Below are 22,841 nucleotides of genomic sequence, written 5' to 3' on the forward strand. Positions count from 1 at the left end.
TCTTTCCTGGGAATCTAATGGCACTGAACTACATATGGCTAAACTAGAAAAAGTTGTTACGAAAAAAGGGGACTCTTCGCATTATTTTAACGGGAAAATTTGACTAATTAGAGACCAATAACACAGAATGTCAACTATTTTATAACCAAAAAGGTTTTTAAAAATAAAACCTTCTTTCGAATAAGTCGGCAATGCCATATAGTCTCCCACGATTCCTTACGTTAGTAATTGGAATTTGAAATTACGTAATTCTTTAATAATTAAACAATTGCAAATGCTTTTTTTATTTAGAAGAAATTAGAAGGCTATGATAAAATGAAAGACAAAAAATATGACCAATCTAAATTTTAAAAAATTTCTTAATAGGGTTAAACAATATAGTAGTAATATTAGCCATTCAAATTTATTAGATTAATCGAATTGTTTGTTTTTTTTTATTAAAAAAAAAAAAGAAAATGGATAATCAGGCAGCAAGAGGGATCAAGGCTAGAGAAATGGAAACAATGAATAGGGGTGTGTTCCTGTCAATTACGTCTGGTTGTGCTGTAGCAGAGGTGCAGGTTGGGTTGGATCTGCAGTTGAATAACTCGCCCCCTGCACATTTTAAGTTTCCTTAGAACTTTTCGTCTAAAAAGAACACGTTTTGCGGAACTTAAAGAAAAATTACAAGAAGTGGGAGTGCTTGAATTCAGTCGTGTTTCTGGTAGTTTGTGGACTAACATCACGCGGCTATTAATTGGTCACCAAAAAACGGAAAGGCTTATTCAACATGGTCAAAGCCTTTTCCAAGGCACTGCTTTATTACGTACTTCCTATTTTTTGTTTTATCGTGTCGGGTCTGAGTCAAAGTCCTCTAAGGCAGGATTCGAATCATGCAATTACAGGTATATAAAAGGTCTATTTGATTTCCCTGATAAATTTTAACCTTTTCACTTTTCATTTCCTTTGCCTAAGGTTCTGAAAAATTCAACACAGCAGCTCTCTTTCCTTCGATAGCAGATCAGCTAAAAAAATTAAGCCATATTAGAAACCCTAGGCAAATTGATTCAGGGAAACTTTATATGGATCATAGTGGTGAGTAATGGCAAAATTTAGTCTGTACAAGCTGCTGTTTATTTCCCATCAAAACCAAAGTATTCTTTGAAAACATGTGAACTATGATGTTCATCTAAATAGTTTAAGAATGCTTTCATGCCTGAGGAATCAGATGAGGCTTTGATATCTGCAATGTTGGAGAAATTTTGAAATTTCTGAACTTCGTCATGTTCTTCTAATTTACAGGAAATCTTCTGCCAGTTTAGTGCACGAATCTAGAAAAAAGCCAGGTTTCATTGTGTGCATTACAGATTTTTCAAAATGTTACCCTTTGCCACCATATGTTGCAATTTGTTTCCAATCCTTCCACACACATTAAGCCAGGTTTCCCAGGTAAAAAGAAACCAGTGAGATTTAATTCTTTAGCCCAGTCTTCAATATTCTTCATTTTTGACTTGCTGTAAATGTGGTGAGAATGAATCCACATTCTGAAAGTTTTCTTGTCTTCGGTTTTGGAGATAGGGGCTGGAATATCTCCCTCTAGGAAGGTCAAGTAAGCAGGAAAATTATCCTTTACCCATTCTACTACTGAACCAATATAGATTGATCCTGGCTCCAATGTACGTTGAAAACTTCTGAGTTCCAAATTGATTCCATTGTGATTAGTTCTTCCTAGGTGCCCACTGTGCACTGATATTTGAGCTGGTGTACTTGGGTAGGAATTAGGAAGTGATACACTTATATTAACTTTTGCCTGTAAATGGATGACAGTTTAAAGAAATATTTTTTCTTTGTTTTAAATATTCTTACCTCAATAATGTTAAGATTGATGTTGTACTCCAGTTTTGGAACTTTGTCTCTTCCTAGTTTACCCGATAAAAAGTCGTGTAAATCAGAAATAACTCCAGGATCAATAAGCTCAAGCTCGCCCTTGTTTGGAAACATAGATCCCAGCATTTCTAGCTCAGAAAGCTGGAGCTCTATATTATTTTCTACATCACTGTTTGAATCCATCAAGTTTCTCGTGTTTTGTAGTCTTGTTTACGTTTTCAATTGACGTAAGATGCGTTGTTGCCGCTTTTACTTAATCTGAAGAAAAGTTGCATTTTATTGATAATAATTGAAAATAATATTCAGTTGGACTAAACATGTATATGTTATTTTCTTCCAAGATGTTTGGGTGGTACAAGGCTTCAAGAATTTCCGAGGCTGTCCGAAAGCTGCACAACAATTCAAAGTTTTCCAAAATGCTGAAGATTGGTACGCTGTGATTGCTACCAATGCGGTGGAAAACAACACAGAAATTTACTCATTTTCTGCGGTATAAATATTTTTAAAGTACTTTTTTTGCGCAAGGTCTAATCATTTTTGTTTTACAGCTAAACGGATGTGAGAAATTACTCGAAACGCTTCCGACCCGCCTGGCGTTCGATTTTGCGGTCGTCCGCACTAATGACGTCATACGTATAGTCGTTTTGGAGAAAACCCCAGCCAAATACCCACACAAACGGATTGGATCTTCAGTTTACACCGTAAACTTTGCCAGTAATGTGACTATTAGTGCCAGCAGAAGAGAAGCGCTTCGCAGTGAAGATCCCACTTGCATCACTACTTGGTTGTTTACTATTATATTCAAAACAAAATCCATCTTATAATTATTTGTTTTCATCTTGAATAGGGAACAGTTTGGAATTCCACACGTCGCTATTTGTAACGGCAAGAATCGTGATTTTAGAGGAATTGAAAGCTACTGGGCAAAGTCGTACATTTACTGTGCTAGTGGAGGCTATTTTGATCGATGCGGCGAAATCGAGACACACTTTCCGAAGTCGATCCGACACTTCCGCATATTTTCCAAGCACTATTTAGCTGTTGCCAATTACCCTAACGAAACTGGTACATATCGATGGCTTTACGTTTCCAACTAAATTAAATTCCCTGTTGTTTAAATTTTAGTGGCTGAAAATGTCCCCACTGAAATTCTTCGATATGATCTCGGCACAAAAATGTATAAACAGTTGCAGCTTTTGCCAACCAAGGGTGCATCTGATTTGTGCTTCTTAGACATTGGTACGGGGCTGAATACCCTCCACTTCCTCGTGGTTGTGAATAGGCTTGCTTTCGGTATGACAGATTCAATTCAGGAAATGCCACGTATTAATGTTTATAATTTCTGATCCGGTTAACCTCAGATTCCACAGGAAAGGCCAATAACGATGCCACATCGCATGTTTATAAATTTATTGGCGAAAGGTTCGAACCTTTTCAGTCTATTGCTATTGACAGTAAAACGACGGGATGCTTTGCTTATCAGGTAATTTTGTTTTGTGAAATTCACAGTAATTGATTCATCATTTTAGCATTTCACTGTATTAGGAGAATGGTGGAAAATCGGCTTTGATATTTTCCACTTGGTGGGGAGTAGATGTTTATCAATACAATGGATGGCGTTTTGTAAGTGTCGTCCAGTATTCCAGCTTCGCTCTCGGTTCTGGAATCAACACTCTTGGAACTCTGAAGATGAATAAGGAGACTTTTATAAGTATTAATATTTATTTAGATAATCAAAGAGGAAAAATACTAACCGGTGTTTTTTTTTTCTGCGTCGTCTTTTAGCTGTTGCAAACTCTAATCCAGCAAAAACCTTCAATGACAACTTGTTTTCACTAAAATTCTCTCATCAATTAAACGCCACTCTATCTACCGTTTACTCAAAGGGCATGTCAACATGTCATCAACTGAGATCTGAACTTGAAGTTGATCCCTTGAGGCTCATAACGGAATTGTATCCACGTACCGTTAAGAAGAATGACACTGTTATACAGTTGGGCAAGGTCGATTTTAGTTCTTTGAAAGCTGGTCGCGTTTGGACTAACCAGGTGAGTGTATACTTAAATGTGATGTAAACATTTTGACGTTGTTAAAATGAGCGTCTTATTATTAGGTGGTACTGAAATCCAATATGTCGAGATTGGGAGCTACTCAAGTGATCCAGCTGAAAAGACTTAGTAATAAAATGGAACAGCTAGGCCTAAAACTCCAGGCATTGACGAAGCGCTTTAAACAAGCCATGAGAACAAACGGCGATTATGTCATTCATGGTATAAAAGATTTCTTCTCTTGATTCACTTACTATTTTGCTTGACAACTAATATTTCTCTATAGGGAACGTTCATTTCAAATCCCTCGTAAGCACATGTCGAGGCTCGGATAAACTATCTGAAGGATGTGTTTTTGAAAATGTTACCGCAAAAACCATCAACTCCGTTGATATCGCGGATACCTACCATCAGGCCGTCATAGATTCCGACAAGCCAATTTCTTCTCTCAAAACAAAGCGTCTCGAAATTCGCAATGGACACCCAATCAAAACAGTTTCCTTATCCGGCCGTGGAATCAAAGAATACATCACAGTGGACGAGGATCTTAAATTCCCAGACAAAATCAGAATTGAAGGAAATTTGCTTGTGAATGGCCATCTCGGCGTCAAAGGACTGGTTGACGAACGCGAGATTTCACTTAATTCTTTACTTTTACGGCAAGGCATTCAACATCTCAACTGTAAGTCGATCACATAAATGCCAATTTATTAAATTATCTCAGCTAAATATTTATATTTTCTGTTTTAGGGACGCTGAAGACTACCGATGTTCATCTTAAAAATCTGAAGGCCCATTCTATTAACGGAAGAAATATTAGTCATTTATATCAAAACGCCATTTCAAACACAGGGAATTTCACTTTGCTTCAGCCAAAATTCTTCTCGTCACTTTCCGTTTCCAAGCTTCATCTAAATGGATTAATCAATCAAATCAACCTCACAACTTTGGAAAGTAATTCAATGAAATTAGCTGGAGATCAAGTTGTTACAGGTAGACGTTTACATTAATAAGCTGAGTAGAAGCTCATCGAGTTCTTAATTTATTCCTTTCCATTTGTTATTTTTATAGGCATCCACGGATACGTTAATGCTCACCTTGGGCGAGCCGTTCTGAATGGGTCGTTAAATGGAAAACAGTTTCCGGCAGATTTCGTTTCTGTTGGCGAAAACGATCACCTGAAATTAAAGAAGTTGCAACTCACTCAAGACGCAACGATGGTTCGCTTAACAGTCACCCAGAACATTGACGACATGCGTGTAACGAACGGTAGTTGGGGGACTAACTTATTCAAGAAATCAAGCATTCAAAAACAGGTAGGAACGGAATAGTATGGCTTATTTTGTTTACTCACCACATTTCTGTTTCCAAGGTGGTCACTGGAAAAAAAAGATTCGAAAATCTCAACTCAAATTGGGACGTTTTCTCTAAGACGTTCAATCAACGCCCAATGGATGTTTTTGCAACCAACAGCAGCCTGTACGGGCACACTGAAGAATTACTTACCTACGGTCTGACTTTAAATTTTGATCACCGTTTAAACGATGTCTTATCACTTTGTTGTGTCAAATTCTTACAGATTCTGTGGCAGTACAAGGAGATGTCACGTTTGAAAAGCCTCTTTTTGTGAATGACACGGAAGGTGTTGGCATTCAGATGCTGGAAGAAAACGGAATTTTGTTGTCAACAAAAGATTTCCCACCACTTAGGTCGATAACTTTCAAGGACAATGTCAGGGTAAGAAACAACTTGATTTCTTTGATCAAACTTAAATCTTCAATTACGATTTCTTTTTCCATCTTAGATCAGCGATGATCTAACCCCTGTAAAATTGGATGGGGTGCTTGTGTCTGATTTTATTACCAAAGATAGAAAAATCCCATTCGATTTTAATGGTCGAAAGGAGTTCAGCAATCCGGTATCGATGAATCATACTTTCACGCTCCTGTATACCCTTAATGGTTATGATTTGAGAGACTTGTGGAAGAGATCTCTGAAAATTGATGGTGACCAGATGCTTCCGGGCGCCTTGCTCATAAAGAATGACGTCGACATAGTCAAGTAATTCAGACGTTTTAAATTTCATTTTCATGTTGCAGCGATTAAATTCCAACATTTTCCACAGGATCAAGGCCCAGAACTCGCAACTTGTTTCGTTGACTTCGCATACTGTGTTGACTGGCAGTAAGCACTTCCAAAAGTTACACATCGAAGGAAATTGGTTTGCTGACACACTAAACGTAGCTGGTTTATTTAATGATGTGGATATGAGTTCCTGGAAAAGTGATACAGTCCTTAAAACTAGTAAGTTTTTTCAATATTAAAAAATCGCTAGTTCTCATTTAGCTTTCAATTTAACTGAAAAATCATAATTTTGTTGTTACAGGAGAACATCAAACTATTATTTCACAGAAAAGTCTAATTTCTCTTACTGCTCAAAATGCCGAAATAGTAGCGATGGACGATCTTGACATTAAACGTCTGTTGGATGTAGTTTTGGTCCATCAACCTGCTACCCTTTATTCCGACATAGTGCTAAACGGAACGGTTTTCACCAATGGAATAGTCGTAAATGGTAAGTTTGTATGTAAAAATGAGTTGCGGATCATCTTCAAAAAAGATCTAAATTTTAGGAAATATCGATGGAGTGGACAGCAATGCTCCATTGAACTGGCTACGCTATGGAGTAAATCAAAATTTATCCAGTAATGTTGAAGTTCGAGGATCGCTGGATGCAGGTGACTTTCGACAAGATTCTTGGATGGTGAACGCTGTCGATTTGAACGTATTGCTTCAAGATGCAGTCCGTATTAATGACCTTAAAGAGTTTTCCTCCCTTAAATTTGGTATTTCTCATAATGTTCATCTATACTCTTTATTTAAAGCTAATAACATATTCATTGGTGTTTCTTTTTAGATCATATTGTTATAGATGACCTGAAAGTGGAAGGCCTTATTCAAGGACATAATGTCACTGAAGAACTCGTTCTGAAAGACTCTGATGTTCATCGAACTATTTCGGGTGTGAAATCCTTCGCTGGGCCCCTCGTTTCAGACTCGCTTCGCGTGGTAAAAGATCTGAATGGTGTGGATCCAAAGCAAGTGTGTCAGAACCCAATACCTCCCCAAACCTCGAAATGGATCGTATATGGTAATACCGTTTATTTACAAATTTTTTTGAAATGCCCTAAGCATGATCGACTTTAGGTAATGTATTAATGAAGCGAGATACCAAACTGAACACATCAAAGGTCAATGATCTAATGCTTGGTGAAACAACACGTCATCTATGGCTCAAAGAAGCTAATGTTGACATCAAGCCTCAACAGAAGTTTAAAGTTGTCATTATGAATGGAGTTCTCTCAGAGGTAATTCTAATGAAGCAGCACAAGTTTGAAATGAATTACGAGAATAATATTGTTTCGACTTTGCAGAGAATAGTTAACAAGGTGAATTTCACGGATTTGAATCGACGATCAGTCAAACTCTCGTCTCGTCCTGAGCAACGCATCAACGCTTTTCATCGGTTCCAATCTCTGCAAGCTAGTAACATCACAGTCGAGTCGTTAAACAGTTCCCGCATAAACGATATTGATGTCAATCATATTACGCACGCTGTTTTGCTCCGAGATACGGAGCAGAACATTTCAAATCCCATTAAGTTCCAGGATGTCATCGCATCGAGTAATTGTTAAAGAGACAATTTTGGTTTAGTTTTTTTTGTTTAACATAACTCCTTTTTTTGGGAATATCAGACGTAACCATGGGCGGCTCGCTGAACGAAGTGGATGTCAACACAACTCTCATGAGAATCGATCGGGGAAATGTGGTAACTGGCAAGAAATCTGTGAAGACGCTTTCAGTACAAGGGTCCATCGATGTGTGCAACAATTGTTCAGTTGGAACATTCGACTTATCAAACTGGGCCTCAAGAGCTGTGCTTCGTAAAGGCAACTTTACACTTCCAGGAGCAAAATTTGAATCCCTGGTGTTTCAACAACCTTTGAATTTGAATGGTACACTGAACAACGTCGCAGTTAGCCGTGATCATGTGCTTACTCTCTCCGACCAGCAAGAGATGAACGGACCCCTGTCACTTTCTTCATTGCTTCCTCACAACATGTTGTTTTCAAGTGAGCAAGTACCACTTTATCAACAATCAACAGAAGGATTCAAAGTGGCTGGGCAATTTACGAATCTTCAAGTTAATGGATTATATGACGGCATTTCCTTGCCACATTTCTACGATCAATTAGTAAATTTTATTTAATGTTAAAGTTTCAAATTAGTGAAATAATAATTGAACAATCTTCCAGGTTCGACGTGACACAATTGTGGTGTTTTCAGAGCCGGTGGTTCTGTTGAGTTTGATTGCCAGGAATTTCCAAGATTCTTCCACCAATTCTACCATCGGCGATATCATTACGCTACCGTTAAATGCTACCCATCACGTCGCTGATAGTCCTGTTATTCCTCCAGAGATGCGTCAACGCTCCTTATCTTCTTTGGTCCAGAAAATCAAGCGCGTTGTCTCACGTCAGTCAGTTGAACTCAGGTTCTTTGAAGAAATGACAGTACCTGGAGCATTACCACGGTCAGCGGATTACATTTATGCCTGGGAGACTCGAGGTGGCGAAATTGAACTGTGCTCCTATGATGAAGCGCAGGGAGAGCTATTTTATAGCTCATCAACCTCCCCGTTAATGAAAGGCGTGGATTTGAGTGGCGTTGCTTATGTCAAAGATACTGAAGATTTTGCTGTGGCTGCACGGAACCGCAGTTCTAGTTCACAAGAAAACCCCGCTTCGTTTATCTTTTCCCCCAAAGCTTCGGGCGAACTTGCGAGGCAAACAATCCCTACCGATTTCCCTATTGGCGCTACTGCATTTTTGCTTTCCAACAGTTCTTGCTACCTGTTTCTTGAATTGACATCTGATTCACTTATTTATTGTCGATCGTTGGGGTCTAACGGAACTTACGACTTGTTTCAGCGCTTACCCACTGTTGATGGCCGACTGGTATGATATAAGTTTTAAAAATTATCTGTTGGTAGAATACTAGTATTTTCTTGCAGGTTACAGTCGGTTACCATTACAGCACGGGATTACCTCTACTGACCATTGCAAGTGTAGCACAGCGAGGATACGGTCACATTACGGTCTGGAATTTCAATGTTACAAGCCGATGGTTTCAACCCTGGAAAACAATAGTCACCTTACAGATAGTTGCATTGGATTGTGTCTGCAACGAGGTACAATGTCTTTTGGTCACCGTTGCCCCTTCTAAACCGGCAGCCATTCCTGGTCAAGTTATTGTTTGGAGGTAATATAGAAGAAATAGTGGGTAAACAAGTTCAATGTGATCAATCCTGTTTGTCGAATCTATCTCTAGTTTGAATGATGTTGGACCTCCGACAAGATTACAGAGAATCACGTTTTCTGAGCCCATCGACGCTAAATTCTCTCGATTGCCGGACGGGCGTCTAACATTAATGGTTCTTCAGACTAACGGTGTTGACAATGTTTCCGTCTACGTTTGGAGAGGCCTTTTGCAATTCCAACACGACACTACTGTCCGAGTTCCCGGAGCGAAGTTTCTTCAACTGATTTCTAATGACGATAAATTGATGCTTGCCTTATCTGTTACCTCGTCCATCGTTACTGAATTGCCCTATGGCCCGTTGAGAATGTTCCGTGCCCAATTTGTTGGTCAAATATCCACTAATTAACTAATCCCAGAGTCCCTTTGCTTCTAGTCATTTTCGTTGTAATTTATTTTCTTTGTTTTTGAAGGGTCCTTGTTAAAATGCAAACTGTATGTCCCTTGAAAGAAAGGTATAAAAGATTAGAGGCTTTCAATTGTTTCCAGACTTATTCCGGATGCTACCCCTTTTCGAGTTCATTTTATTTTATATTTTTTGTTCTTTTGTAGGCTGAATTTGAACTAGGAAACAAATGCTTAGCATATTTAATTTCTTAAATCAGGTTTTGTCCCCTGTCGGGGCTTCAATAAAGGCCGAGTGAAATTTGTTAGAAAAAAAAGGTGACGTCCGAAGATGGGATTTGTTAATTTCTTTGGAGTCAAATGAGAGTCTTCTTACAGACCGCTGACTTCCAATGGGAAAGAACCCAAAATGGGTGACTAGGGACTACGAAACTCTTGCAATTACGGACTGGAGATACTCAGTATAGACACATGATTTGACTCAAAGAAGAAAGAAGGGTGATCCTGTCACTTTTTATGTCATTAGAAAGCCAAAAGAAAAGAAAATAAAAAAAATCAGAACTGAAATCGATTATCAAACTCAAACATTTATTCTAAAGGATAAGTTTCTCAATCCCTCAAATCTCTTTTACACCCATTTGTTTTCCTTTGATTCCCTTCGTAAAAGCGGAAAGAGCAATTCGCTTCTACAAATAGGTTTTTGAGAGGTCGCGCCGTCAAAAATTCAAAATGTTGGATGAGCTCAATTTTGGCCACTAGGTGGCTTGTTTTGTTTACTTCGTCGTTTGCATAGATTTTGGGCGTCCCTAAACTGCGAAAGCGAAACGCGAAACGCGAAACGCCTAAAATGCGGAAAAGCTGTGCGAAACGGACCAAAATTTTGGAACCGTTTCGCGGGACGAAATGCCGGAGGGCATACTAAAGAGCGAAACATCTTGCGAAACAAATAGTTTTCCTTTTCCCCACAGAGGTCCAAATTGACGGAGATTGCCGCCATTTTTCATTGTCTCACGCTATGATGAGGCATTAAAGGAGGAAGGAGGTAGGGGGGCAATCAAATTCGATTTCTTCGGTCACTACCCCTGTTATGTTTTAATGCGCATTTTACGATTCAACTAATGAATGACATAGAGCAGCACGGTATGGTGATATTTGTAAATAATAATATATTAGATAATGGCACAGGGATTACTATACATTACATTAAATTATTTAAATCAACTAGTAGGCTACGTGCACAAAGAAAAATCGGCCATTACAGCATGAGTGCCTTAAATCAAGCTAAAAATCAAAGCTCATCCCACGATCCCATGTTCCAAATGAAGCTAAAATTTAATCAGCTAAAACTTTCCTTAAAATTTAGAATGTTAATCTGATTGATACATGAAAACGAGAAGTTCCATTAATTTTTTTATACCAAAAAATTTAATAAAAACACCTATTGCATTCAAGGTAAAATTCCGTATGGAGTAGTTGGACATCCTGCGTTGTGCATTCTCCGCAAATGCGAAAATCTCATTTGTGTCCAACTCGGTCTGTGTCGCCTACAGCGTCTTATGGGAAAACCAACTTCTCCTCGGTTAAAAAATTGTTTTCTTATCTATGACTCTGATTTTCCCCCCTTTTCTTCCTAACAGTGAATACTTTATTCATTTCTCTATTACCTAATTTTTATTTTTATCCCCAATTCAATCTGGTTAATTTTTAATTAATTTTTGTTTGTGACTGGTTTTTTTGTTCGTCTCCTGTAGCAGACGTTTCTAGACGTTTCTAGACAGAATCGACCACGCTACGAACGAAATTCTTCTGCTTCAGGAGACAACAAAAAAACATGTTAAAAACAATGTCACATGTTAAAAAAGAGTCTAAAGGAAATTTCGGAGTTTCTGGTGCCCTACATGCCTTGAATATAATCAAGTTGCATATTCCTAAAGCCAGTCCAAATCTTACCATCTCCTTCCTTGAAATGATTGCAAAGAGAGATTTTGGAAATTCAAAGGTGTTTTTATTGAATGTCACATAAATATTTTTAAATTTCTTAAAGGAAACCTCCCATTTTTGTCTTCCTTTTTTAGGTATTAGACCTATGTAAACACTACTTGCATACTCTTAATTCTGCGACTTGCAGTATCTCTGACAATGAATCCGATTGCGGTTCGGATGCAGGCCCCATTTCATTCGCCCCTGAACCCAACAGTCTGAGCAAATGTCTAGAGTTGATTATGTGCTTTCTAGACGTCTACGTAAAACACTTACCTTCGGCTGTCATCAAAGAAGAATCGAGTATTATGACCGAAATCCTGAAAAGGATTTGCTTGCAAGGTCGGCTAAAACAACTTTTTTTTTATGTCCATGTTATACGAATTGTTGATACTATTTACAGAGGTGGAAGACTGTTTTCCGTCAATCATAGATCTCTGGCATAATGATAGAAAAAAGTGGCGGCCCTGCTTTCGCCTTCCTCGCTACGGGTTACCTTCTACTCTACCTGGTGATGCAGAGTTTTATTCCAACAAGGGTTTTGTCCGCTACGTCTTGGAGTTCCAGTACCACCAATTTGTCGTGACCCTCACGGAACATCAGGAATGTCATTTGTTGAAGTCTCCCATGGAACAACTACATCATGCCAAGATCAAAATTGACACGCACATTGAAGCGCTGCAAAAAGCTGTGGAACCAGTTATTCCAGTACCATTGGTATCAAAGCCAATTGTTCCGCGGATGACCGTAAACACTCCTCAAACTCAGATGACTCCTTCTCTCTCCAAGTGTAATGCCATAGCCGCCGATGCAATAGCGGCGGAGTATCCGAAAATGATGGCAACTTCAGCTCAATTTAAAATGGGGAAAAACGATTACCACCGAGTTTGCACAATTCATCCAAATACGAGAAAGCTGTTACAACTTGACATTAGCAACATGATAGCCAAGCGATATAAGAAGAGGAGGGCGATTCGCGTCCAAAACAAAGCGCTCCGCATGACCCGTGCGTGGAGATCGGCTACGATATCAACTTACTCTGCTAGATCTTTTGAATCACTGGATTATTCCCTGGAGGAATGGGAGCATGGCGACAACAACGTAATGACCGATGAATCACTTTCGCAGGACGGTGAAAATGACAGCGCTTCAAAATGGTGTGAACCAAATCCTTGTCAGCCGACTGTAAGTATGTTGGCGAAAAAACGCTGGACAACGTTTGTCGAGCACGGAAGATGGGGATCATTCACCGTAGATGATGAAAGTGATGAGGACTAATATTCCGATGAATTTGATGACGAGTTCTAAGATAATGATGCTGAAGATAGTGATTGCGAAGGGGATACCCCAAACGGTGATTTCTAACAATTATCCTGCATCAATACCTTGTAAGTTCATGATTTTCTGTAGTGTGGAAAAGTCAACTTTTTTATTTAATAATAACGATCTGTTTCTACATATTATTTATAGCTTCTTGTCCATCGGTGTCACCAGCTTCGTCTATTTCCGGTTGTGCAGATTTTTTCTGCACGTGAGCAGATGAATGAATTTCCTGGTTTTGCTTTAGCTTTGAAATAACGAGAAATGCGAGCTCAAAATCTTCGTAATCCTTTTGTTTTTATATTCCTCGATCCACGCTTCCGGATCAAGTTGCCGGAATGAGAGCGGACTTTTTGCAACCTTCTCTAGCTCCGCCCCTACCCCCAAGAAAACAAAAAATAATTTGAGATGCGACTGTGCATTTGTGCAACCAACTTAAGATTCAAAACTCATTACCAGTGTCGCCTTTGTTGTTGTTACATCGTGAAACGAGGCGAAAAGAGCGATACAAATTAATAATACTTATATTCCTGTGATTTCATATACCAAATTGAACTTCGTAACTTACGTAGGTTTATCTTGACCTAGTTTCCTTATTTTTATACTGTACTAACTTATTTCTTTAAATTCTAGATGCATACTGTCAGTCATTCTAACAAGGTTGACTTAGCACTCAGTCAATTTCCATCCATTAGGCCCATGTTTGAAGCACACATAGATTGGAATACAAATGTGCCGAGATAAGGTATTTCCCCATTACTGCTATCAGACCATTACAATTCAGATTTTCATTTAACATAGGTATTCTTGCTCATGAACCATAGGATCTTTTCTGAATCTCGGAATTTTGGTGGCGCACCCTGCAGCAGCACGTTTGTTGTTATGGCTGTTTTTGCTTTGGTTTAGAAGGAAACCCAGCTAAGAAATAGGTAGAGTTTTATTTCTTATTGGTAAATTTGTGTAAATTTGTAAATAACATTGAGAATTTCCTTGTCCCATTCCAACTTAGAGTTTCAGAGACATGAAGAGTGTGAAGTGAATAACCTGCCATGTGTATATGTACATGTATCAGATCTGCTTGATGAAAGTCAAATGCCTTACTACTAAATTCATCGCCCATATGATAAGGTAAGCATCAATACCACCTATCACCACGCTACTACATTACTTCATGACACTTTCTTTAGCATCAGGAAATTTCTCTCAACATATGGAGTAATGCTGTTGGTTGCTATGGATTCCATTTTTTTACGGTTATTTCATGAGTGCTTTCAGTGTGCTTCTTAGAAAAGGTAAAGATTGATGCTTTATTCATTGTTTTATTTTCATTAATGTAAAACATTTTTTTGTTATTACAGAGCACGCAGTTTCTTTATGGATCGTGTGGTCCTGGCATGGAGATTCTTGTGCCAATGCTGGCCACGGAAGAGGGACTTCCGTTCCATGTCAACGTTCATCGTTATCTTCGCGACGCACGCTCATCTAGCTTCACTGTTTCTAAACACAATTTGTTTTACTTCACTGGCGACTTGGCGAGTTTCTGGACCGCTTCATGATCGCTTCCGTCCGCTGTTACACACCTTCAGTCACTCACCACGGGATTATGCCCAGGTACCCAACAATTGACTTATTTTCTTAGGTTATCTATCAATAGTCTAGTTGCGTTAGACTGTCTGTGCAATAGTTTCCAAAATTAGGGCCTTCTTACGTTCAAACGAACTTTTACTTGGACGTTTCTTTTTTCGAACGCTAGATGGCTTTTTGATAATTTGCAGCTGTAAAAAAAGTCAGTTTCAAGTTACTTTGCACGTCTATTTAAACATTTATTGGCAGTTATTTTGTTGAAGTATTTAGTAATAACTGACGATTACTATTCCAGCAACAAAGCTCACTTGTGAAATTTTCGATAATTGAATTGCTCTTTTTTTCTACTTCCGGTTTGCTCATTTCAGTCAGTAGTTCAGAAAATATTCATTCGAGGAGCTGAAGAACCACATATTCGTAATCCTCGTCGAATTTGTGGCAAAGTTCATGTTATCTTTTTTACGTACGCGTACTTCCGGTTTCGAAAATTTTCCTGAACTACAGTTCAGGAAAATTCTCGATTTTGGCCAAATTTTGTATTTCGTTTAAATCACATCTAATCGACCCCAAATTTCATGGAAATCACGAATATGTGGTTTAATTTGACGACAGCTCAATGGTTGAGGCGCTGTGGTTACTTCTGGTCTACTTCCGGAATTTTTTTTTGAAGACTATCATGTGAGCTTTGTTCTGTGAACAGTTCTCAATATTGTTAGGTAGATTTTAAGCAATTTAAAGCGCGCCTTTAAAGTTTTGAGCAAAAAAACCAGAACAATGAACCTATATGTATTATGTGACTATTATGTTACTTTAATTGGCATGTCACTTAATAAGAATTGTTTTCTCTTTATTCAGGTAATGAAAGGAAACGTCGAGAAGATGGAATCTAAAACTTCGCCGGTATCTCCAAAATGTCAGCGTGGATCATCATTTGTTGTTGGTAATATGTTTGTGTTAGTGTTAGTTAACCCATTGTCTGCCACGCCTTTGTTTTCCCCTAGCTCCTTAGCACGGGCCGCACTGTTCGGTCTCGTGGTTTACATGCCGCGGGGTCGGACAGTCGCACCAGCCCCAGATTCGCCGAAAGGCCCCGTTAGGCAGTGCACCATAGGGGCTTTCCCCTTTTCGATACGGTGATGGATTCTAGAGGTTGTGCATTCCATCTTCTCCTGTCACCGTGTCAGCCCGGACTTGTCAGCAATGGCAAGTCCCACTTGGTCATGGATCCTTCAGACGTGGCGCGTAGATTAGTAGAGAGCAACCTACGGGTTGTATGGCGTGGCAGCCAATGGGTTAACTTAAGTGTATGTATATGTGTATGTTTGTATGTGAATGTAAAATGTGGAGGAATTGTGGGAGGAGGTGGGACAATATAACACAATTCTTTTTATAAGTAATTTGTTCATTGTTTCTAATTTATATCAAGTTTTGTTTATGAATTGTATCAATATATTTTTCTCAACTTCAAAGTCTTTAATTTTTACAAAGGTCAGCCACTTCCCCATTATTTATAAGATTTGATAAAATCTACAGTTACAAGCGTCTTTCGTAACTAATCCTTGAAATATCATCGTCGAACCATAAGAACATGTGTTTTTTATGAATAAGGCAGTAGTCACCTCTAAAACATAAAACAAACAATTCACAATTCAGCATACCGGTCTTGAAGAAATCCAACTCTGATAGACAACTGACGCAAAGTTGACCAACATGAAGTTACTAACAAAAGTATTACAAAAGAATTACCTGTATTGGCCGTATTAAAACTTTTATTTTCTCTATTAAGATCAATAATTAATGACCAATGACAATGAAAATAACCGACAAATATAAATAACTTCACATAGAAGTTTTGGCTCTAGTATTTATAAATTTTCTTGTAGAAAATTGCGGAATCGTAGTTTATGGTGTAGTACTCCGCTGCCTTGGTGGTGTAGTACTCCGCTGCCTTGGTGGTGTAGTACTCCGCTGCCTTGGTGGTGTAGTACTCCGCTGCCTTGGTGGTGTAGTACTCCGCTGCCTTGGTGGTGTAGTACTCCGCTGCCTTGGTGGTGTAGTACTCCGCTGCCTTGGTGGTGTAGTACTCCGCTGCCTTGGTGGTGTAGTACTCCGCTGCCTTGGTGGTGTAGTACTCCGCTGCCTTGGTGGTGTAGTACTCCGCTGCCTTGGTGGTGTAACTCGAGGCAGAATTATACTTTGAGGCTTCGGTGTAGTAGTTCGGGACATCATAGGTTATGGTGTAATACTCAGCGGCCTTGGTAGTGTAGTATCCGGTTGTTGCTCGCGTTGTTGTTGTGTTAGACGGCGGCGTTGCGGTTTGGTATCAACCATATCCACGAAACATCGGTACACCAGTGGTCGACCTAACCATCAAGGATACAACAACCAACAGCAGCACGTCGCCATAGTTAACTAGACGGTACATAGTTTGAACATTAATTTTCAATAATAACCGACAAATTTACAAACAAAGAAAATAATAAAGTGAAAACTGATACAAGACTCTATGTAAAAACAAAATAAAATTTACCATTTTGTTGCGAACTGGTATTACGTTGGAGAATGCAGCGGGTGACAAATAGTGTACAGCAGTTGTTGCCGTGTCAGAGATGCTCACTCAACTGATTTTTTTAGCCTATTCTCTCTCATTTTATACTACTTTTTCTCACCCTGACCCCTCTCTTAAGCCTTGCGGCTATTTGACCTGCTTGAAAATGAAGCAAACACTTCCCGTTCTCACCCAACCTCTACACCAACGCATTGACAGTTTACGTAATGATCTCCGTGACCTTCGAAAGTGAACGACATACAAACTGGCCTTTCCTTCAGCAGGTTGACGTTACTGGGGATGGGTCTGCAACAAAAAATATCAAAATTAATACCAAATGGATTTTGCTTTTAAAAAAATGGCATCACGATGTAGTACTAGGGCTCTTTGGTGATGCAGCTCGGGCAGCATAAATTGTAGTTTTGGTGGTGGTGTAGTATTTGAGGACAACAACCAACAGCAGCACAACGCCATAATTGACTAGACAATAAATAATTGGAACATTAATATGCAATAATAACTGACAAAAAACAATAGAAATTAATACAAAAACACAAGTAACAGAATATTTACTCATGATTGCGATTTAGTGACAAATAGTGCACGGCAGTTGTTGCCGTGTCGGAGATGCTCACTCGACTGATATCCGACCCCTTTTCTCTCTCCTTTTATACGACTTTTTCTCACCCTGACCCCTCTCCTAAGCCTTAAGCCAATGATGCAACGCGTGTCGTCCTCACCCAACCTCTCCCCCGTCGCATGACACGTTTTACGTTAAGATCTCCGTGACCTTCGAGCGTGAAGGAAATGCAAACTGGCCTTTCCTTCTTTATGTTGACGTCGTTGGGGATGGGTCTACAAAAACCAATATCAAAATGAATACCAAATGGCTGAGCCTTGCCTTGCGGCTATTGTACCTGCTTGATAATGATGCAACACGTCCAATTCTCACCCAACCTCTACACCACCGCATTGCCAGTTTTACACGTTATGTTCCCCGCGACCTTTAAGCGTGAAGGACATGCAAACTGGCCGGCCCGTCTGTAGGTTGAACTCTACAATGGTAATTGAAAAATAATTAATAAACACTGCATCAGTTGGAACAGGTTGAAAATATACAGTACCTCCGCACACAAAGGATCGACATAGCCGTGGGTACCTACCAAGGCTGTCATGGAACTGGCTGCTAGGCCAAAGCGGGAGCCACTTACATTGAGATCCGAATGAAAACGTGCCAAACCAAAATCGGCCAAAACAGCTCGTACGACACTTCTTTCGTCATTCCGTTGCAGTAAAACATTGGCGGATTTCACGTCACAGTGGACCATAACTGAACCGCCCGGCTTCTGCTGAGTGGATGGAGAGCCTCGCGGTGAGATGGCGAGCGATCAGCATCATTTGATTCACGTCTAATTTGAATTTACTGTTATTTGCTTGGCCACCGAAAAGACAGTCGAACAGAGTTGGCGAATTCAAAGATGAGCGAGACTCTAATCGATGCTTCACCATCACTCGATTCGTTATCCATGCAAAGACCGAGCAGTCCAATAATATTACGGTGCTGGACAGCTGAAAGGGCTTCAACCTCTCGTTGAATCATCTTGGCGAACGATCGAGCCTCGACGACTGTGCTGCAACGCCAAGGAGAGAGGATTTCTTTGACGGCTACTTGACGTCCATGCCAAGTTCCTTTGTAGACTTGACCGAGTCCTCCACGCCAAATCATCTCCTGATAGTTGTCGGTTATCTTTCCAATGCGACGACGGTTGGCAACGACAGCTCCGGTTAAGGCGATCACATTGCTCAATCGGACTTGCAGAAGATCAATTCATTCAGAATTTTAGAAGAGACAGAAGATGAGGTGGAAGGATTTTTTTCAGGAACACGAAAAAAGTTCGGCTTCTTGCTCCAGTGGAAAAGCTGCAGATATCGATTGAACATCCCGATTGAACATTTTTGCATTCTAAAAGAAAAATTAAATGTTATGAAACATAACAGAACTATATGCCAAGAGCAGTAAACGAGATATGAATGAAATATTTACAAAATGAAGAAGGAATCATGTTTTTATCCGTTTAGCGATCAAGTGAAATTATCATTATAGGAAAGGTTGAAAACTAGGCAGTTAAAAATAGAAAGGGAATACCAAAATGTTCACCAAGTGAAAATTTCAGTTCATTCACTGTTACATTTGCTCCAGAGAGTACATTACGGAAATTAAACTATTATAAGTGAATGAAAAAGGAAGTCGGCTTTTCAAATTGTTAATTAATGCGTTTGGGAACTACATCTTGACCATAATAAGGTTGGCTATGCAAATATAACAAACAAGTTTTAATTTCTCTACCAGGAGCATCCGATTGCCCACTTGTGTTTTACAAACAGAGAGGGAAGGAGCGACCTTTTAAGTGTGGTGTGAGCTAGAATTTCTCTTTAGACATGGGAACAAACCCCAAAACAATCCATCCAGCAACGAGTGGAAAAGCATGTTTTTTGGAAAGGTTTTTTACCAAATTATATTATGCCGTCTTAAATATCACAGGAGTAAAAATAAATGTTTGTCAAAATACCACTACCTTGCAAACATAATTTCCTTGGTTTCGGAAGACAGCTTGAATTGGTTATCGCTATCACAAGCACCCAGATGGCCAGATCACATGAAGCCTTCAGCTGAAGATATTAGTTATCTGAAAATATTCAGACAAGAATGAAATAACAATCTAAATAGTGTGTTATCAATTAACAAACCATTCAAATATATCCAACCCAACGTTAAAAATGAAGACAACAAATATGGCATGATCAATGTAAACTCTTCTTAACATCGATTCAAGATCTTTTTAAAGTTCGTCAAACGGTGTCATAGTAAAAATGCAATACCAGACAGACAGATACTCTAATAGTGCTATTATCCATGAAAAATATAACAATCCACTAAGAATAACAATTGTCATCGGGATCGTTGTCATAACACTACGCCAGGCAGCAGCCATTTTGAATTATTTGAAGCACTAAAATTGAGGGGGAGGGGGCACGGTTGCATGATGAATTTGAATAAGTGGTGGATACCAGAACCAGATTACCTGGTAATAGATAATTAATATCTATTACTCTGCTCATACTGAATTCAGAGATATAGTATATTGTATACAGAGGAAACAAATGAATCTATACGATAATAGTAATAATAACTTGTAAAATTTAAAAGTTGTTCTCTCATAGTCGGTAAAACCTAATACCAGCAAAAGAAACAGAAAATTAGGTTTAACAAAATAAATCAATTCAATAATCACTTGCAACTATACGAACTTAGCACAAGTTGAACCACATTGAAATGTACGAAATGTAGCAATCAACAAATTTCTTTTATTAAACAGTTTGGTGGCCCTTAAAAGGGCCGATTGTTTTTAAAACGAGAGGAACAGGAAGTTTAAGCCTTGGAGGGCTTGTCGGTTTTCTTGGGCAAGAGAACGGCCTGGATGTTGGGCAAGACACCACCCTGAGCGATGGTGACCCCGGAGAGAAGTTTGTTCAACTCTTCGTCGTTGCGGATGGCCAATTGCAAGTGACGAGGGATGATGCGGGTCTTTTTGTTGTCACGGGCGGCGTTACCGGCCAACTCGAGGACCTCAGCGGCCAAGTACTCCATGACGGCAGCCAAGTAGACGGGGGCACCGGCACCGACGCGCTCAGCGTACGATCCTTTGCGGAGCATTCGATGGATACGACCGACGGGGAATTGAAGTCCGGCCCTGCTGGAACGGGTCTTTGATTTTCCCTTGACTTTGCCTCCTTTGCCACGGCCAGACATGTTGAGATGTAGAATAAGTGAACGCGGTTCCTAAAATCAAGGAACGAAATGGTAAAGTTAGACTAAAGTGTTGAGGCTTATATACTACCAGGTTCGGAGTGAGATCATTTTAAACCAATCGGAAGAGCAGATGCAAAACTTATTCCCGCCATTATTTCGTGTAACACAAGGAAGATTGTGTTTACTACCAGAAGCTCCTCCTCCTTCTGCGCTGGAACATGGAACGATTGGAACATCTGTCAAACTGGGGCTACCCGATTGGTCCTTGGGTCGAAAGAATTGGCTTCTGTCAGGTAAAGAGGGTGAACAAGATTTGAAATAAATACCTTCGACAGTCTAACAACCGTCACTGGTATTTGCATAGTAATCTCAGATTTACTCCAAGTCTCAGAATGCCCCCCAAGGTTAGCGGAAAAGCTGCGAAGAAGGCCGGCAAGGCCCAGAAGAACATCGCCAAGGGCGACAAGAAGAAGAAGCGCAAGAGGAAGGAGAGCTACGCCATTTACATCTACAAAGTCTTGAAGCAGGTCCACCCCGACACTGGCATCTCCTCCAAAGCCATGACCATCATGAACAGCTTCGTCAACGACATTTTCGAGCGCATCGCTGGAGAGTCGTCCCGTCTTGCCCACTACAACAAGCGTTCGACCATCACTAGCCGGGAAATCCAGACGGCCGTCCGTCTGCTCTTGCCCGGTGAGTTGGCCAAGCACGCCGTTTCTGAAGGCACCAAAGCAGTCACCAAGTACACCAGCACCAAGTAGGCTAGATTGTTCCTCTTGGTCTTTCTACCAACCAAACGGCCCTTTTCAGGGCCACCAAAATATTCAAGAAATGAAAACAATTAACTACTTTAGAATTTGTCTATTCGAGTCCTGAACTCGACCCAATTTGTATGACGGAACTTTATATCTGTATCTAGAGCTTTTCACCAGTCTACTTATTTTACATAGTACGCTCTTTTGCTTTATTTCAAGTTGGGCAGATTCGGATCGATGCCCCTATTCATTTGATTCAGAGAATGATGGATATTAAAATTGATCATCGTAACTAGCAATATTAACGTAACTTCTTTTTCATACGAAGCAAATCTCGCCAAAAATCAAAATGTTTTGTTAAATACGACTGAAAGTTGTCAAACATTTCGGATTCAGGATTTTTTTTTCTATTCGAAGTAGAAGTTGAAAATCAGGATATCTAAGCAATTTGTATCTATGCCACAGCCATTTCATTTAACTCCAAGAGTGATCAAGATGAGAATCAATTGGTACCTAGTGACGAAATAATGTTTCGGTAGCTACGAAAATAATGAAAAATAAAAGCCTGAATAAGTAGGCAATAGAAAGAAATTAAACTCTATAAATATGAGAAAACAATAGCATCTGGATATTTTTCGAATCAAGTTATTAGTATTATCGAATTAAATTATTTTTTAAGATACACCAACACTAAAATAATATCAAAGCATTGTTCCAAAACCTGTATCAAATTTTTGAAATCTTTTGTATTAATGTTGTTTTGTTCTTCTTAGTCAGTCAGCAAGAATATGGTTAAACTGTGTAAGTGGTTGAGAAATCTTTTTCTTTAAGTAAATGGTGGCCCTGAAAAGGGCCGATTGGATTGAAAGATCGGAGTAGGGTGAATAGGTAGAAAAGATTTAACCGCCGAAACCGTACAGAGTGCGGCCCTGGCGTTTCAGTGCGTAGACGACGTCCATGGCCGTCACCGTCTTCCTCTTAGCGTGTTCAGTGTAGGTGACGGCGTCACGAATCACGTTCTCAAGGAACACCTTCAATACACCACGGGTCTCCTCGTAGATGAGACCGGAGATTCGCTTGACACCACCACGGCGGGCAAGACGACGGATGGCCGGCTTGGTGATTCCCTGGATGTTGTCACGCAAAACTTTGCGATGACGTTTGGCGCCTCCCTTGCCGAGTCCTTTTCCTCCTTTGCCGCG

The 22,841-nt window shown here is 39.7% G+C and overlaps 6 protein-coding genes and 2 long non-coding RNA genes across 9 annotated transcripts in view; 4 read left to right on the forward strand and 4 right to left on the reverse strand.

The window, feature by feature from the left end:
- The first annotated feature begins 514 nt into the window (after positions 1-514).
- LOC124336857 lies at positions 515-9,772 on the forward strand. Its single transcript, XM_046790700.1, has 26 exons — positions 515-884; positions 955-1,074; positions 2,208-2,356; positions 2,415-2,650; positions 2,714-2,931; positions 2,992-3,159; positions 3,228-3,349; positions 3,412-3,577; positions 3,652-3,914; positions 3,980-4,136; positions 4,201-4,596; positions 4,665-4,907; positions 4,986-5,230; positions 5,287-5,425; positions 5,494-5,651; positions 5,719-5,975; positions 6,040-6,218; positions 6,301-6,489; positions 6,548-6,760; positions 6,832-7,065; positions 7,122-7,282; positions 7,349-7,598; positions 7,670-8,169; positions 8,231-8,932; positions 8,989-9,236; positions 9,306-9,772. The coding sequence occupies exons 1-26, from the start codon at positions 770-772 to the stop codon at positions 9,640-9,642; spliced, it is 6,165 nt and encodes a 2,054-aa protein (XP_046646656.1). The 5' UTR covers positions 515-769; the 3' UTR covers positions 9,643-9,772.
- Positions 1,096-2,088, reverse strand: LOC124337133 (RWD domain-containing protein 2A-like). Its single transcript, XM_046791197.1, has 3 exons — positions 1,846-2,088; positions 1,364-1,789; positions 1,096-1,310 (listed from the first exon to the last, which is right to left on the reverse strand). Exons 1-3 carry the CDS (start codon positions 2,047-2,049, stop codon positions 1,113-1,115), a joined length of 828 nt encoding a protein of 275 aa, XP_046647153.1. The 5' UTR covers positions 2,050-2,088; the 3' UTR covers positions 1,096-1,112.
- Positions 9,773-11,481: 1,709 nt separating the features above from the next.
- LOC124337745 lies at positions 11,482-13,462 on the forward strand. The gene is made up of 5 exons (XM_046791772.1): positions 11,482-11,637; positions 11,714-11,792; positions 11,874-11,960; positions 12,022-13,006; positions 13,089-13,462. Exons 1-4 carry the CDS (start codon positions 11,482-11,484, stop codon positions 12,894-12,896), a joined length of 1,197 nt encoding a protein of 398 aa, XP_046647728.1. The 3' UTR covers positions 12,897-13,006; positions 13,089-13,462.
- Positions 13,463-13,464: 2 nt separating this feature from the next.
- LOC124337404 overlaps positions 13,465-22,841 on the forward strand; it is a 62,457-nt gene continuing 53,080 nt past the window's right edge. The window contains exons 1-3 of the long non-coding RNA XR_006917330.1: positions 13,465-13,506; positions 13,572-13,683; positions 13,763-13,867. This is a non-coding gene — a long non-coding RNA (uncharacterized LOC124337404). The remainder of the gene's footprint in view (positions 13,507-13,571; positions 13,684-13,762; positions 13,868-22,841) is intronic.
- On the reverse strand, positions 17,286-20,039 carry LOC124337355. Of its 2 annotated transcripts, XR_006917250.1 has the most exons (6): positions 19,837-20,039; positions 19,647-19,757; positions 17,988-18,125; positions 17,644-17,925; positions 17,449-17,550; positions 17,286-17,376 (listed from the first exon to the last, which is right to left on the reverse strand). It is a non-coding gene; the product is annotated as an uncharacterized LOC124337355 (long non-coding RNA). The 2 variants fall into 2 exon arrangements; XR_006917249.1 differs by lacking the exons at positions 19,647-19,757; positions 19,837-20,039 and adding an exon at positions 18,195-18,529.
- LOC124337238 (histone H2A) lies at positions 20,495-21,062 on the reverse strand. Its single transcript, XM_046791342.1, has 2 exons — positions 20,970-21,062; positions 20,495-20,911 (listed from the first exon to the last, which is right to left on the reverse strand). The coding sequence occupies exon 2, from the start codon at positions 20,879-20,881 to the stop codon at positions 20,501-20,503; it is 381 nt and encodes a 126-aa protein (XP_046647298.1). The 5' UTR covers positions 20,882-20,911; positions 20,970-21,062; the 3' UTR covers positions 20,495-20,500.
- Positions 21,252-21,668, forward strand: LOC124337271 (histone H2B.3). Its single transcript, XM_046791377.1, has one exon. The coding sequence runs from the start codon at positions 21,274-21,276 to the stop codon at positions 21,643-21,645; it is 372 nt and encodes a 123-aa protein (XP_046647333.1). The 5' UTR covers positions 21,252-21,273; the 3' UTR covers positions 21,646-21,668.
- LOC124337283 (histone H4-like) overlaps positions 22,530-22,841 on the reverse strand; it is a 64,022-nt gene continuing 63,710 nt past the window's right edge. Inside the window, exon 2 of the mRNA XM_046791389.1 lies at positions 22,530-22,801. Within this exon, the coding sequence (XP_046647345.1) occupies positions 22,539-22,801 (263 nt within the window). The 3' untranslated portion in view covers positions 22,530-22,538. The remainder of the gene's footprint in view (positions 22,802-22,841) is intronic.

This window comes from Daphnia pulicaria, chromosome 4 (genome assembly GCF_021234035.1).
Source record: "Daphnia pulicaria isolate SC F1-1A chromosome 4, SC_F0-13Bv2, whole genome shotgun sequence".
NCBI classification, from domain to species: domain Eukaryota; kingdom Metazoa; phylum Arthropoda; class Branchiopoda; order Diplostraca; family Daphniidae; genus Daphnia; species Daphnia pulicaria.